Source organism: Panthera tigris, chromosome F2, assembly GCF_018350195.1.
Source record: "Panthera tigris isolate Pti1 chromosome F2, P.tigris_Pti1_mat1.1, whole genome shotgun sequence".
Lineage (NCBI taxonomy): Eukaryota > Metazoa > Chordata > Mammalia > Carnivora > Felidae > Panthera > Panthera tigris.
In genome coordinates, this window is record NC_056676.1 from 45,888,708 (window position 1) to 45,904,822 (window position 16,115).

A 16,115-nucleotide genomic window follows, 5' to 3' on the forward strand; every position below is an offset into this window, starting at 1 on the left:
CTGTACAAATTTCTGTACTTTCCAAGTTTTTCCATTTTATAATTAGTGAGAAAAGTATTTTTCTAAAAAAAACTATTTTTCTAAAAGTATTTTTCCTAAAAATCCCAATAAACAATAAAATTTTGTAAATGGGAAATATTAATTTTTGAATTTTTACTCAAAGAACATTAAGAGATTCAGAAAAAATTTTTAGGGGCGCCTAGGTGGCTCAGTCCATTAAGCGTCCAACTTCAGCTCAGTTGACGATCTCGTGGTTCGTGAGTTCGAGCCCCGCTCAAAACTCTGTGCTGATAGCTCAGAGTGTGGAGCCTGCTTTGGATTCTGTGTCTCCCTCTCTCTCTGCCCCTCCCCCACTCATGCTCTCTCTCCCTCAAAAATAAACATTAAAAAAAAGAATTTTTTTTTTTTTAATTTTTGAGATTTAGAAGATGCATACATTGTTCATGTACATATCCCCAGGTAATTTTTAAATTCTTAGCCAAAGACACAAAATTCTTAGTGTCCTCCCCACTAAGGTATGATTTGAATCCTTGATCACAAAATTAGAAGAGACATCTGTAAATAAAAGATGTAGTATTTCACAAAACATGTAAATGAAAGAATTCAAAAAGTAAATACCATTTTAAACCTGTAACTTTGTGATCTTTACACAATTAGAAATAATCTAAAGGTAATATATCTAAACTTAATATTTTATTAAAAATCTTTGCTAAGCTTTGCATAATATATCTTTATAAATTACAATTTCAGACATCCTTAGCTATCAGTTATGCAAATCATCACGGCACTTCACTTTTTTACAATTAAAATCTTTCCAACTTCAGTACTATTTTCTTCCACAGTAAAGATTGAGTGCTTCTGAGACAGAAATGCCAACACATAAAACACTTTCAAAAACTGAAGGGAGAAAAGGTAGTAACAGGAACTGAATGCTGCATTTTTTATTAAAATAACTATAGTGCTCTGTATGTGCCAAGTATCTTATTAGAAAAGTTAGACATAAGTACCTGCTGCTCCAGATTCTTGACTATAACTAATGGATGAAGAACGTATAGTTCTCAGACGTAAACTCTGGGCTCTCTCTTGCCGAGCAGCATCACAGGTCTGATTGGGGTGCCAAATCTGTTTACAGTGGTAGCAAAACTCTGTTCCACAGCCTTCTCGCCCACAAGTTAATTTTGGACAGCTAGCACATCCAAATGCTATCACAGCGTATCTTCAAAGAAGAATAAAAACGATTTAAAATGTGACATAAAAGAAGAAATATTAAGTAAAACAATTAGCCAACTTCAATGCTATTCCTGTTTTCTATTTATGCATGACCAAATAGTCATAAACTCTATCTCATCAATATAAAGGGGGGGGGGAGTGAACAATTCATAAATGAAGACATACAAACGGTTCAAAACATTTTTAAAGTTCCATCGTTAACTAAGATGGCAAACTATATAGTCAACTTAATCCCAATTTTATAAAAATTCTATTAAATTAGTATAATGTGCACACAGAAAACACTAGAAGGAAATACACCAAAAATCTTGACAGCCGTTTTGCTGGTTATTAGAGTTCTAATTTTCTGTTTTATATATTTATACATTTCTGACTTAAAAATTTTTTTTTAATGTTTGTTTATTTTTATGTGGGGCAGGGGCAGAGAGAGAGGGAGACACAGAATCCAAAGCAGGCTTCACACTCTGAGCTGTCAGCACAGAGCCCCATGTGGGGCTCAAACTCACGACTTGTGAGATCATGACCTGAGCCAAAGTTGGACACTTAACCGACTAAGCCCTATCGGCACCCCTATACATTTCTGATTTTTATAATTACTTACTTTGAAAATCAGAAAGACAAAAATATAACCTATTTAAAATATAATGACTGTGAATGAGCTATACCTATAAGTGAATGGCAAACTGCCAATTCATAAGTTTTGTGATTATCTAGTATTTATGCATAAATTCTCATATTAATGTTTCTAAGGCACATGCTGAAAGTGCTCTTTGGTGCTGATGTCCTACCAAAAAGTACATAAACTTGAATTCTCAAGCAGAAAAATTTTTTTTTCCACTTAAAAGACTGAGAACAGTAGATTCATGACTTGCCCCAATACCTATTCTCTAAGTTAATATTTTTGTCACTTTCATGTTTATTTTTGAGAGAGAGAGACGGACAGAGCGAGCGTGCACGTGAGCAGGGGAGGGCTGAGAAGGAGATATGGAATCCAAAGCAGGCTCCAGGCTCTGAGCTGTCAGCACAGGGCCTGACACGGGGCTTGAACCCACGAGCCGTGAGATCATGACCTGAGCCGAAGTCAGATGCTTAACCGACTGAGCACCCCCCAATATTTTTGGCACTTTAATAATTTCTTATTTAAAATAAATTCTGGGCACTCTTGGACATTTATCCCAGAAAAATGAAAACTTATGTTCAAACAAGTACACAAATGTCTATAGCAGCTTTATTTGTAACAGCCAAAAACCAGAAACAGTTTAGATGTCATTCTTCAACAGGTCAATCAATGGTTAAACAAACTGGGGTGCATATATACCATAGACTACTACTGGAGAACAAAAAGAAACTACTGATACACTTAACAACTCTGATAAATCTCTGGGGAATTATGCTGAATGAAAAAAGTCCGTCTCAAAGTTATATATACTGTATTATTCCATTTATACATTTTTGAAATGACAACGTTTTAGAAATGGAAAACTGACTACAGGTGGCCACAGGTTAAGGGATGGGGTAGAGGAGCCAACAGGGTGTGATACAGGTGGATGTATTTATAAAAGAACAACAGGTATATGACTAAATATACATACACACACCAGTAAGTACAAGTAAAACTGGGGGAATTTAAGATTGGTAGATTATATATCAATGCCAATATCCTGGTTGTGATGTTGTCTTATAGCTTTGTAAAATGGTACCACTGGGGCAAACTGTGAAGGATACACAGGATTTCTCTATTATTTCTTATAATTACACATGAATCTATAATTATCTCAATAAAAGTTTACAATAAAAAAATGTTTAGGGGATTCTGGTTCTCTTTGAAAGAGACACAAACAAGTCTTATTTATATATAAGAAGCTTTCGGGGCGCCTGGGTGGCTCAGTCGGTTGGGCGTCTGACTTCGGCTCAGGTCATGATCTCGCAGTCCGTGGGTTCAAGCCCCGCGTCGGGCTCTGGGCTGACAGCTCAGAGCCTGGAGCCTGTTTCAGATTCTGTGTCTCCTTCTTTCTCTGACCCTCCCCTGTTCATGCTCTCTGTCTCAAAAATAAATAAATGTTAAAAAAAAATTAAAAAAAAAATATATAAGAAGCTTTGTAAATATCAAACATTTCCTTTTGCCTGGAAACTTAGGGGAGTTTCCAGGGTTCCTTTTGTTATGGGCAGTAAAATTTAAACAGTAACTGTCACTGAGATTTTTATTAAATTTCAAAATAATCTACAAAATTGTAAAGTTTTAATAGTCAAGAAGTTCCTCCACTTTTGGACCCTTTGCTTCCTTAATATCTTATATCTTACCCTTTAAACTTAATTTTTACATCTTAAATTCCATTTTATTTTTGATAGACCAATTCTGCAATTACCACTATCTATCATAAATATGTCCAAGCATGACTAACTCAAAGGTAATTTATGTATCAGCGTCAGGTAATTTAGCAAAGTTTAATTTTCCTGAGGGCTTATTCATTGCATTCTCGATAAAAAGAAAAAAGTCCTCAAAGACTCTACACTTTCTCTTCTACAAATTATAATCCTAAGCAGTCTTTAAGGTAGTAATTTCACTGAAAAGGAAATGACCTTCTCTTCTAAAACTCTTTTCTAACCTAGCTTTTCTTGAAGGAAGGAAGGAAGAAAAGGGACACAGGGAAATCTCTGTGTGGATGCAGGGGACAATGATACTAAGACCGACTGTTTTTTAAGGCCAGTCACAATTATAAAGGCAGAAGAAAAATTTAGGTTACCTGGTCCAAATTCCACTTCTACCCCCTATTACTGAATAGTTTCATGTAAATTACATCATCTCCCTACAACTAAGTTTTCCCAAAAATATAACAGAGACTCAAGAAGTTTGGCTTAGGCTCAGTAGTCACCCAAAATCAACTTCAGCTTTAGCCTCGATCTTTAGAATGCCAAATAAGCAATTCACCATTTCAGTGACATTTCTAGTATCTCTGCACCTGTGTTTGATTAATGACCATGTGATCATACAAGTTACTATCCTTTCTACAGCAATATAAATAATGTGTGCCATTCTGGATTATTAGTATCTGAATATTCATTGTAAAATAACCATTAGTAGGCATTCTAGACAGAATAAAAATCTTATGGCTTTATATGGTGAAATTTTACTGGACAACTTAAGTATAAATGTACATAATGTTGGAAAAATAAAATGCAATAATTATTAGTGATGACTGTGAAAGCCAAATTTAGATACAAACTAAAGAACTTTCAGACAATTAAATAGGGAATCAGATTTACAGTTAATATGAACATTGAGAGTGCTATAACAGAATTTAGGAAGAATATAGCCTTTCTGAGTAAATAAGTATTTATAAAAAATATATGAGGTAGATGAACAGAAATTAGGTTATATCAGGGCGCCTGGGTGGCTCACTCGGTTAAGCATCTGACTCTTGATTTCAGCATAGGTCATTATCTCACAGTTGTGGGATCAAGCCTGGTGTTGGACTCCACACTGAACATAGAGCCTGCTTAAGATTCACTCTCCTTCTCTCTCCTTCTGCCCCTCTCCCCTGCTTGCACTCTAAAATAAATAAAATTAAATTTAAAAAAGAAATTAGGTTATATTGTAATTCTAACCTCGGTTGAAGGTTGTTCAGTATACTACTACATCACTAAATAAAACTTTTAAGAATTGACATACTTTTTAATTAATGATTTAAGCTATGAATCTTTTAAGAAAAAGTCCTTATTAGAGAATTCTTCACATTTTGACAACAATGAAAAACAGAATGTCAACTTTGCCATTTTAAAATTTCATGACAAGATGCAATGTATGGGTGGCTCAGCCAGTTAAGCAACCAACTTTGGCTCAGCTGGTGATCTCACAGTTCATGAGTTCAAGCCCCACATCAGGCTTTCTGCTGTCAGCACAGAGCCTGCTTCGGATCCTTTGTCCCCTACCCTGTCTTCTCTGCCCTTCCCCTAATTTCACATGTGCTGTCTCTCAAAAATAAACATTTAAAAAATAAAGTAAAATAAAATTTCATGACATGAGAATTTCCAAAATCCGATACAATATCCATGAAAACATAAAAGGATATGGCAAGAAAACTGAGATCTCAAAACACATTTTATTCTCAATAATCAAACTTCAAACAGTTCATAAACTGCTTTAAGATGAAAATTCCTTACAGTTTTGAGTCTAAAGACTTAAGCTTGTTGAAAATAACTGCTTATAAGTATTGAATATCTCTACTTAGAATTTTTTAAGTACGCAGTATAATTATCAGGAGCAAACTAAACAGCTGACATGTAGACTAGTATCCTACAGTATGATGTCAAACACTTAACATTTGATTATTTTTTAAATTATTTTTTTAAATAAAATTTTATATTGGGGCACCTGGGTGGCTCAGTTAGCTGAACATCTGACTTTGGTCATGATCCCACAGCTCGTGAGTTCAAGGCCCGAGTTGGGCTCTGTGCTGACAGCTCAGAGCCTGGAACCTGCTTCAGATTCTGTCTTCCTCTCTCTCTGCCCCTCTCCCATTTGTGCCATGTCTCTCTCAAAAATAAATAAACATTAAAAAAATTTTTTTAGGGACACCTGGGTGGCTCAGTCGGTTGAGTGCCTGACTTAGGCTCAGGTCGTGATCTCACAGTTCATGGGTTCAAGCCTGCATCAGGCTCTGTGCTGACAGCTCAGAGCCTGGAGCCTGCTTCGGATTCTGTGTCTCCCTCCCTCTCTGCTTCTCTCCTGCTCACGCTCTCTCTCTCTCTCTCTCTCTCTCGAAAATAAAATAAACATTACAAAATTTTTAAAAATTTTTAAATATAAAATTTTATATTTACTTTTGTATCCTCTAAGTTCATCACACCATAATTAGTGATATTTGACTTTGGCCTTGGAGCAATATTAATTTGACATCTGGTCATTTGGCATTTGTTGAAAATGTAGGTTAGATGCATCTCAAAAATTAGGATGTAATACTAAAAAGAGTTGTGATACATAAATAAAACTGTGTGTGTGGTTATACAGGAAGAGCGAGAGAGAGAGGAGAGAAAGAGGTGGGGAGAAAGGAGGGAGATGGGGGGAAAAGAAATTTGTTCATAGCACGTATGTACTCAAATATTAGAGATAAAGTAATAAGAAAAAGTATATCAAACTTGTTTTATGCTACTTCTCAGTGTTTTTTTTAAAGGAAAAGCTAAGAAATCCAATCCCAGAACTAAACATTCACGTCCCATTCAATCTGTTCAAATCACAAAGAAAAATAGGTTTATCTTTCCTAATTCTGTTTTCATGAATGTATATTTTGATTACAAGTTAAGGCAGTCTACCAGTTTTTTCTTATGTTAACAGTTATTGAGTACTTACTACATAAGTGTTCGTGTTCATACATATTCAGTCCTAATAATAACTTTGTTAGGCACATTCTATAATACAGCAAGAATTAAATGTACCTAGCATCCACACGTTTTTGAAAGCAAAATGTTAGGCCTTTTGAAGATGATTTTCACTGTGTGGGAGCTGAACTTTTTTTCCATTGGAAAACAGCTCTCAAATTATAGTGGAAGCCAATGGTAAAACTAAATATAAAATGCTTCCTTTAAAGAAAAATTTCAGGAGTCTCTCTGCTCTGACGCATTAAGTGTTATGTGGGAAAAGTACACCCTCAGATGTCAGAGATAAGTGAATAATACTAGTTAACTAAACATCTTTGGCTTGAACAGTATTCACATCTTGGTTTAAAAAGATACCCCATTTCCTTCTACAATCCATTATTTAACTCAAGTCTTACTTTCCATCTCTATTCTTTCTACTTAAAATGTTTTTTTTTTTTAAGTTTATTCACCCATTTTGAGAGAGCAAGAGAGAGCAAGCATGCAAGCAGGGGAAAGGGGGAGAGGGGCAGAGAGAGAGAGAGAGAGAGAGAGAGAGAGAGAGAGAATATCCCAAGCAGGATCTGCACTGTAAGTGCAGAGCTGAATGTGGGACTTGAACTCACAAACCCAGGGGATCATGACGAGCTGAAATCAACCACCCAGGCACCCCCCTACTTAAAATGTTTAAGCCTCCCTATTTAGCAGGAGTGAAGGGATAGGAAGAAACGGGAAAGATGCAAAGGGATTCGAATAGGGCAGTCTTTCCAGAAATATTTTCTGTTCACTGAATTGCTAACAGGAGGTCTATACTAACAAGTACTCAATGGTCAAGTTAGGAAAATGCTAAGCAGAATTACTTTTTCATTTTTTTCTTTGTTAATCCTAGGATTTTCTTAAAAAAATTTTTTTAACATATCAATGATCAGTAGACAGTGATTTCCAGAATTTATTTCACCATGATGTCTATTTCCTGGTAGAGTTTCGCAGTACTAGAGTTCTACAAATTACACTAATGATCACACTTAGGAAGTAGGGATACCAGCTAGGATAGTATAGTCTGTCTATAGCAAATTCCTCATGAAGGAACAAGTAAAAAGAACAATAGATATATTTCATATGAAATGTAATCCTAAGAAAGATATAATAGTCCCCAATAAAAATATTTAAAAATGAGAAAAAAGAAGAACGATTATCTAGGAATCAAAGATACATTTTTTGCCCCAAAGGTAAAATTTAACACAACCTTTAGAGAACAAAGAAAACATAATCACAAATACCCAAACTATTTGATCCAGGTAAGGGGAAAAGTAAAATTCTGTATCAAAATCAACAGGCTCATGTTTCCACTTGCTAAAAGTTACTATTATTCTATGGAAAAGGAGTAACTTGCTTAATATATTTGGGAGAGTGTCTAGGTAATGTGAGGCTCATCTCCTGGTTCCCTCTTTCAGAAGCTGCTTACTTCCTACAGAGGACGAATTCTGTTGTGCTTTCCACTACATGCTCCAGGGGAGGCTTACAGTTGTTAAGAACTGCCCAGACTATTTGGAGAAGTCAGTCTTATTTAGGAGTGGAGTGTAAGCAAGCTATTCTGGCTGCACATCTAAAGCCACATTCTTTAGTTAACTAATTAGTAGAGAGAGCTGACATGTCTCCTGTCATATCAACTTGGTTCTAAATGAAGGTTTGAGGGAACGTTTTTATTGATTCCCTTAAAACTCCATCAAAAATCTTAGTATCATAACAATGTCTGGTATAGCAGAAGTTTATACTGAATTACATAGCATTAAAATCTATCTAGATCAATTTTATGGTTAGGAAGAATAATTTAAAAAAGAGCAAACTCTCAGCTCAAGGTACTTTCAAACTCCCAGAATACTTTTATGAATGTCTATTCTAACAGATACAACTTACCACTAGTTATGAATTACAACTTCCACTGAAACATGGTTTACTCATGATGGTTCCCTATACACAAAACCTGCTGTTTTCTAAGTCACATGTACTTGTTTCCTCTGGAGAAAATAAAAGTTGGATCTGTTCTCTGTATAAAATTTCTAAAAGGTCAGCCTACAAAAGCATTTCCAGCATGTCAAAAGATGGTCAAGTTATTTTTTATTTTTTTAATGTTTATTTATTCACTTTTGAGAGACAGAGAGAAAGCACAAGGGGGGGAGGGACACAGAGACAGGGAGACACAGAATCCAAAGCAGGCTCCAGGCTCTGAGTTGTTAGCACAGAGCCTGATGCGGGGCTTGAACCCATGGACCGTGAGATGATGACCTGCGCTGAAGTTGGATACTTAATGACTGAGCCACCCAGGTGCCCCAAAAGATGACCAAGTTATGGCTAAAACCTTTTTGTAGGATGGAAATAAGAGTTATATAGATATTAACTAAATTTAAAATATTTAAATATTAAAATTTGAGTTTAAAATATTGTTTAGTTGCTATAGCTCCGTTTAAGTTTATGAACAGTATCCTCCACCACGATAATTATATAGAATAATTTAAATATCGGCCAGTTTGACACTACACAAACCTGATTATAGCTGATCACATTGCTTTAAAGTGTTTTATTGATGGTTCTTAAGATAGATGATTTATGTTTGTGGCATATAGTAAGATTGGTTCATTCAACAACTCTTTGTTGAGCATGGGGTTAACCAATGGTTACAAAGAAAAATCAAATATATAGACACACACACACACACACACACACACACACACACACATATATATTTTTGCCCTTGAGGGGCTCACAGACATTAAATCATTAATTATATTCTTCTATAATAAATGTTCCTATGTATTCAAAGCTCCCCATCAAAGTCAGAAGCACTCACCTGAGATAACAGGGATAATTTGTGCTGGTAGAAGGGTGGCATCGAAACAAGTGATGACCAAAACTGATACGCTTTTTGCTATGTGCCTACAATGTATAAACCAGGCCTCCTGGGCAGAAGGTAATCAGATATTTTTACTCAACACAGGTTTTATGCTTTCCTTCCTAAGTGCCCCTCACCCCAACACTTCTTAGCCATGGCCAGATTTTTCTCTGAACCTGTACAGACTGCATGTTCTCGAAGCAGTCTGGCTAACTTCATCCTGGTTAAATCACAGCACACAGGTTTGGCTCCTTCTCAAGAGGAGTTTTTAGAAATACTATCTTTTAAACAAGCTTCATCTGTCCTGGCCCTCAGAAGAGTGGAAAGAATATTAGGTCAGAAACCCTGAGAGATCTCAAATAGAAACCAGGTCAAGTTTTCTTTATACTCTGAGCTCAGGGCAGTATTTCTCAAAGTGTGTTAAACTACATGTTTAAGTAAAATTAACATTAGACACACAAAAGGGTTATATTGATAAAAGGGTCAAATGCAAAAGAAAAAATTCATAACTTCACAAACAGCATTTCTAGAAAAAAGCCTTTCAAGTGTGTTGTACAATGAAAGGTATTAAATACTATATATGTGCCAATGGTCCTAGTTGCCTAAATATTTCTATGACTTACTGACAATCAGGTATTTACCAGTATTCTTAATGCCAGATTTAAATAATAAATGGATTTTAAGTTAAAAAATGTCCTGGGGCACCTGATGGCTCAGTCGGTTAAGCAACCAACTTTTGATTTCAGCTCAGGTCATGATCTCGCAGTTTGTGAGTTTGAGCCCTGCATCGAGCTCTGTGCTGACAGTACAGAGTCTGCTGGGGACTCTGTCTCCCTCTCTCTCTACGCATCCCCTGCTCTTGTGTGTGCACTCTCTCTCAAAAATAAATAAAACATTAAAAAAAAAAAAAAAAGTCCTTCTGTGGATCCAAAGATTTTAGTAAGTTCTGAGAGGGCAGGGATTTTTGGGTTTTGTTCATTATTAAATCTCTACTACCTGGCACACAGATGCATTAAATATTCGAGTGGCTGTCTGACTTAAAAAAATTTACAGCAAAACTTAAGAAATGGACACGAGGAATGATAAATAAGACCTATAAAATAGTTGTTGTGCGCTAGGAATTATGCTAATAATAAAATTAAAGATCTATCCCAATTCTTAACACAATAGGACAGAGATTCAAAATCAGATCTGTATATGCTCATGCTAAGTAAAAATGAAACTTTCAATGAGAGTTTTCAAGTGTTTTTATGTTTATCTACTTTTGAGAGAGAGCGAGCGTGTGCACCCGCACGCGCGAGCAGGGGAGGGGCAGAGAAAGAGGGAAACACAGAATCTGAAGCAGGCTCTAGGCTCTGAACTGTCAGTACAGAGGCAGATGTGGGACTCAAACTCACAAACCCACGAGATCGTGATCTGAGCTGAAGTCAGACACTTAACCAACTGAGCCACCCAAGTGCCCCTCTATGTTTTCAAAGTATACATATACATTTTAGGTTACTGGATGACATTTTCTACATAATGCAACCATAAAAGCCTACAGTGTAATCAAGTATATAAAATATGCTCTTAATCTTGAGAGACAGCATAAATCAAATGTAAATGAAAATACATAAATAAAAGTTATGTTGACATGTTTTCTTTGTCCTTTGTGGGTAAAATACAACCACCAACCCAAAGTTAACTTATAGTCAATTTAATCAAGGCCAATTCTTTGTTAAACATATAACAATCAAGTGGTTGTTTTCCTAATAACAGAATCTATTAAAGTAGTTGTTTCTATTATTTTATGATATTTATACTTGAGTTAACATTTAATTTCTCCAAAATATTTAGAATATTAAGCCATTTTACTTTTTTAACAATGAAGTCTCAATGAGAAGAAAATGGGCAAAAATAACCCAAAGTATGAAATATTTTTAAATTTTACTGAAAAATGTCACACATACAAAAAGGACTTATAAATGAATACCCCTGTACCTACCACACAAACTAAGAAAAGTATCAGTAGAGTGATCATATAATTAACAACCTAAACTGGAACATGTGAGAGCGGTAATGCTATTAAAAATTACACCAGTACAGTTTAAGTGTAAACTGAAACCACTGAGGGAAATCAGAACCCAAGGCTACCTCAGTTATCAGTGGCTTTAGAAGCCCCTTGATTGCCCCTTCAAATTCACATCCTCCTTTTCAATTGGTAACCATGAAACTCAATATAATTCATCCATTTTGCCTTTAATGAACAATTTTTTTCTTGTTTGCTATTATGAACCTTCTTAAACATGTCTCCTAACAAAATGTCTCCTGGTCCACAAGAGTTTTTTCAAGGTATTTCACTAGGAGTGGATCTTTTAAGTTACAGGGTAAATGTGTATTCAATTTTAATAATAGTAATAATAATAATAATGGCAGTAGGTGAGCTACTCTTAGACATATGTTTTCTTTTGGTTCAATTTTTTCCTTTTATTTATAAAACCTTCCTTTGTAACCTGTTTTGATTTTGTTTTGGTGTTATTACATGTGATGACGATCTATTTTTTTCCCCTCAAAGAGCTAATTTTCACAATTCTGTATGTTGAAAAATCAATCCTTTCCCAGTTTATGTTTCCCCTAAAATCAAGTTCTTATATAAACAAGAATCTGTGTCACCCCTTCTATTGTGTTCTATTAGGTTGATACAATTGGTATCTATTTGGACCACATGATCAGTCAACCCAGCACCAGAGAATATACCTATTTACTGACCAGAAAGTTTGTGCCCAGGATTTATGGTCTCAATCTCTTAGGGCCACAGATTCTGACACGTAAGCCTTTCAACTTATTCTATCACTTTCAGACTTTTTCTTTTAAATCTATTAAATGCTTGAAGGAACTTGTGAAGCACTTCTTGCCCTGAGGTTCCATGAAAGATAAAAAACCATATTCTTTCTCCAGACAAAACACAATATATAGGCATATTCCTCACTATTTGAAGTCTTGCTATAGAAGTATTTGCTATAATGATGTGTAAAAATGTTTTTATAACCTAACATTTGCTGTGCAACTTAAGATCTAGTGAATGTGCACACTTGCACCGTGAAACTTTGCACAGGAGTCCAGGGGACCAAGTGATACAACTGTATCCAAGCTGTTCTTCTCACAGGATAAAGCCTCCTGTTCAAGTTATTTAAAGGTATTGTTCATTATCCCTATTTTCTTCCCATCTTTTTCTTGAGAGTTTAATTCTTCATGGATCTCAGAGTTTGCTTCTGTCATATACCTGGAAGCACAGCCAACCTTGGCCCGGTTTAGATAGTTATCTTTAACATAACATTTTATTATTTATATTCTAGTACAAGCTCCCTGCAGTAGAAGGGAGCATAGTTCAAATCTGATAATAGTATTTCTGAGTCCTTCACACAACTAATAAGTTCATAAAATGTTCAATAATTAGGTAATATTTTTAATGCTTTGTATTACACTGAAATCCTTGGTAGACAGTTAAATGCTAGTTATAACTGGGAAAACTGGCTGTGATTTGCACAGGCTGGCAACATATCATTACTTTTCTCATTTAAAATTATGGAATGCAATTGACTGATGGATAAAGAAGATGTGGTATACATATACAATGAAATTTTACTCAAAGATCAAAAAGAATGAAATCTTGCCATTTGCAACAACATTCATGGAACAAGAACATATTATGCTAAGTGAAGTCAGTCAGAGAAGACAAATATATGATTTCGCACATATGTGGAATTTAAGAAACAAAACAGATGAACAGGGGAAGGGATGGAAAATTAAGACAAAAACACAGAGGAAGGCCAACCATAAGAGACTTAAATACAGAGAACAAACTGAGGGTTGCTGGAGAGGTGTGGGGTGGGAGGATGGGCTAAAATGGGTGATGGGCATTAAGGAGGGCACTTGTTGGGATGAGCCCTGGGTGTTATATATGTGATAAATCACTAAATTCTACTCCTGAAACCATTAGTATACTATAGGTTCACTAACTTGGATTTAAATAAAATTTAAAAAATAAAAAAAATTATGGAATATAGGCTAAATGCAATCTGAAAATTTGCTACTCAACAAGCTTTCAATAATAGATTCGATTCAGACAATAAATCCTGAAACTTCATCTGAGAAATTAAACTCACATTCCACCCTCGTCTCTGATTATACCCAGATAATCTTGGAATTTCTGGGTTTTCCCCAACTCTTAACTTACAATCTCTGGTTTACTAATGGTATGCTAAATAACATCCGGTATTTACAGCTTTTGTTCTTCTGAAAAAACATATGACTGCTTATTCCTAGTTATAGCAACTGTACACAGTAAATGCTCTATAAAAAGAAAATGCTGTTAAACATAATGAAATACTGAAGCAAAATTATTATAAATGTTGAGAAAGTGGTACTTGTAATTAAAAACTTGAGGCAACTGAAGTATTATATAACCTCTAGATCTTGAGACTAGCAATACTTACGTAATACCAACATGTACACATGACACTATGGCACACATTAAGGTATCATGTGCATGTTTCAAAAGGATCAGTTGAGTTTATACACCCGAAATCCACCCCCCGCCCCCACATGAAAGCAAACAAAATCCCTGATCATTTCATCTGTTCTAACAAAATAACCGTTTTTCCAAATGAATGGGGAAAATCAACTTTGCCCACAACTAGATCCTAGTACTCTATCATCTTATCCTTTTCTTCTGAAAATGCTCTTAAGTGAATATGTGAAGAGATACAATATAAAAATGAGTAAGAGAAGATTCTTGCCATTAGCATCAAAACACTGTGCCTGGCACATGGCATGTACTCAAATGCATGTTTGTCTTACTGAATGAATGAATTACCTAACACGTTAGGATTTTTGAGTAATAGCTAATTCTTGTTTTTATCCACAGAAAAAATAGTAAAGAAAAAACAAACAAAATCTTACCCACAATCTGGAGCCGGACACCACCTACAATCAGGATCTGCAACAAGCCACCGTCTAAGCATAAATTCTTCGTATTTTTCCATTAAGACATCATCACTTAATATCAAGCGAATATCATGGGGATTAAACCGTTCAGTACATTCTGGGCAACTGATATTAACTCTACTTTCAGATATTTCTATCCTTAGATATTGTCGTAAGCAATCCACACAAGATCTATGATGACAAGTCATTATCTCAGGAAATCTGTCCTTAGAATGCCGCAGAAGGCACAAAGGGCACTCTATAAAGTCTCCAATTTGTTTGCTGAGAGAAGTTAATCCATTGTCAGAGGAGGTATTTGTAGAGAAAATGGAGTTCTTATCAGTACACATTTCAGAATGTATACTTTCAATGCTTGCAATTCCATCCACCCCGCCATTTAGCTCCCTTGATTTACGTTTGTTATCCTTTTTTCTCCGAAACAGAGAGCCTATTGAAATTCTTCTCTTTTTGGGTGCCTTTTTCACTGAAGGCAAGCTCACAGATGAGGCAGAAGACTGAAGATCACGATCTGAACCCATTTGCCGATGTAAACTCATGTCTAAAATGCTCATTAGAATTGAGTCAGGGTCTGTGTTTACACACAGCCCTTCATTATATTTAGAGATAAAACCTATTTCTTGTTCTTGCATTCAGATTAAGTCATGATGTAAGAAAATCCTACTTGGTTCCTTCGGTGAATTCTTGAAACAGCTGGACTTACAGAAGACGGTAATCATAGATGTTCTGAAAAACAAAACACAACACCAATATCATTTTATTGTATTCTTAGTCTGCATGTTTTTCTTAATAAACTTACAACTTTACTATAAAACTTCAAGCCAGTATGTTATTTAATCATTACATTGTTTTTTTAATAAGGCCAATTTAGTGAGAAGTCTGCACAAGAATGTAATATAGAATGAATGTTAAAACAAGTATATTCTTTAATCTTGATTAAAAACCTAGATTTGAGCTGACCTTGTCATTTTTGAAATCTGATAAAAAAATTTTCATCAGTTTCACTCAGACCTCATGATTCCCCAATGCTTTTCAGAGTTTTTGTGAACTGACAATAACATATTCACACAAATACAAAGGATTAAGTATAGCTTATACACTCTTGAAGAGCAAAGTGTGTGTGTGCGTGCGCACGCTCTTACCCTGCCAGATGTAATTACTTTTAAAGTTACAGTAATTAAGACGACATAGTGGTACATCACACAAGGCTGGATACAAAGACCAATAGCAGACAGTCCAGAAAAAAAGTCCCAGGTATATGTGGATATATACATGTGGTTACATTATTGAGCACTAAGGATGGCCTTTTCAAAAACAAAACATAGTACTGTTTTACTGGTTACCATCTGAGAAAAGGAACTTGACCTATAGCTCACCTCATGCATAAAAATCAATTCCACTTGGTTCACACATCTAAGCATGAAAAGTAAAATTGCAAAGTTTCTAGAAGTCAATAGAAGACAATATTTCAGTGAAAAGATTTCTTCAACAGAAAAGTACTAACCATAAAAGAAAAGACTGACAAACTGTGCAGTGTAATAAACTCAAAAGGTAGTATTAAGGGAGTGGGACTACACATTTGCCACATATAATAAAGGATCAGTACCCAGAATATGGAAAGAACACTTACAAATCAATAAGTCGAAACAGACAATTAAGA

General features: G+C 35.3%; 1 protein-coding gene across 2 annotated transcripts in view; it reads right to left on the reverse strand.

The window, feature by feature from the left end:
• The window catches only part of RNF19A (ring finger protein 19A, RBR E3 ubiquitin protein ligase), a 58,703-nt gene that overhangs the window by 17,168 nt on the left and 25,420 nt on the right, over positions 1-16,115 (reverse strand). For both annotated transcript variants that reach the window (XM_042972723.1, XM_042972724.1), the window contains exons 2-3: positions 14,414-15,181; positions 1,008-1,216 (exon numbers count right to left, since the gene is read on the reverse strand). In XM_042972723.1, coding sequence (XP_042828657.1) covers positions 1,008-1,216; positions 14,414-15,087 — 883 coding nt within the window. In that variant the 5' untranslated portion in view covers positions 15,088-15,181. The remainder of the gene's footprint in view (positions 1-1,007; positions 1,217-14,413; positions 15,182-16,115) is intronic.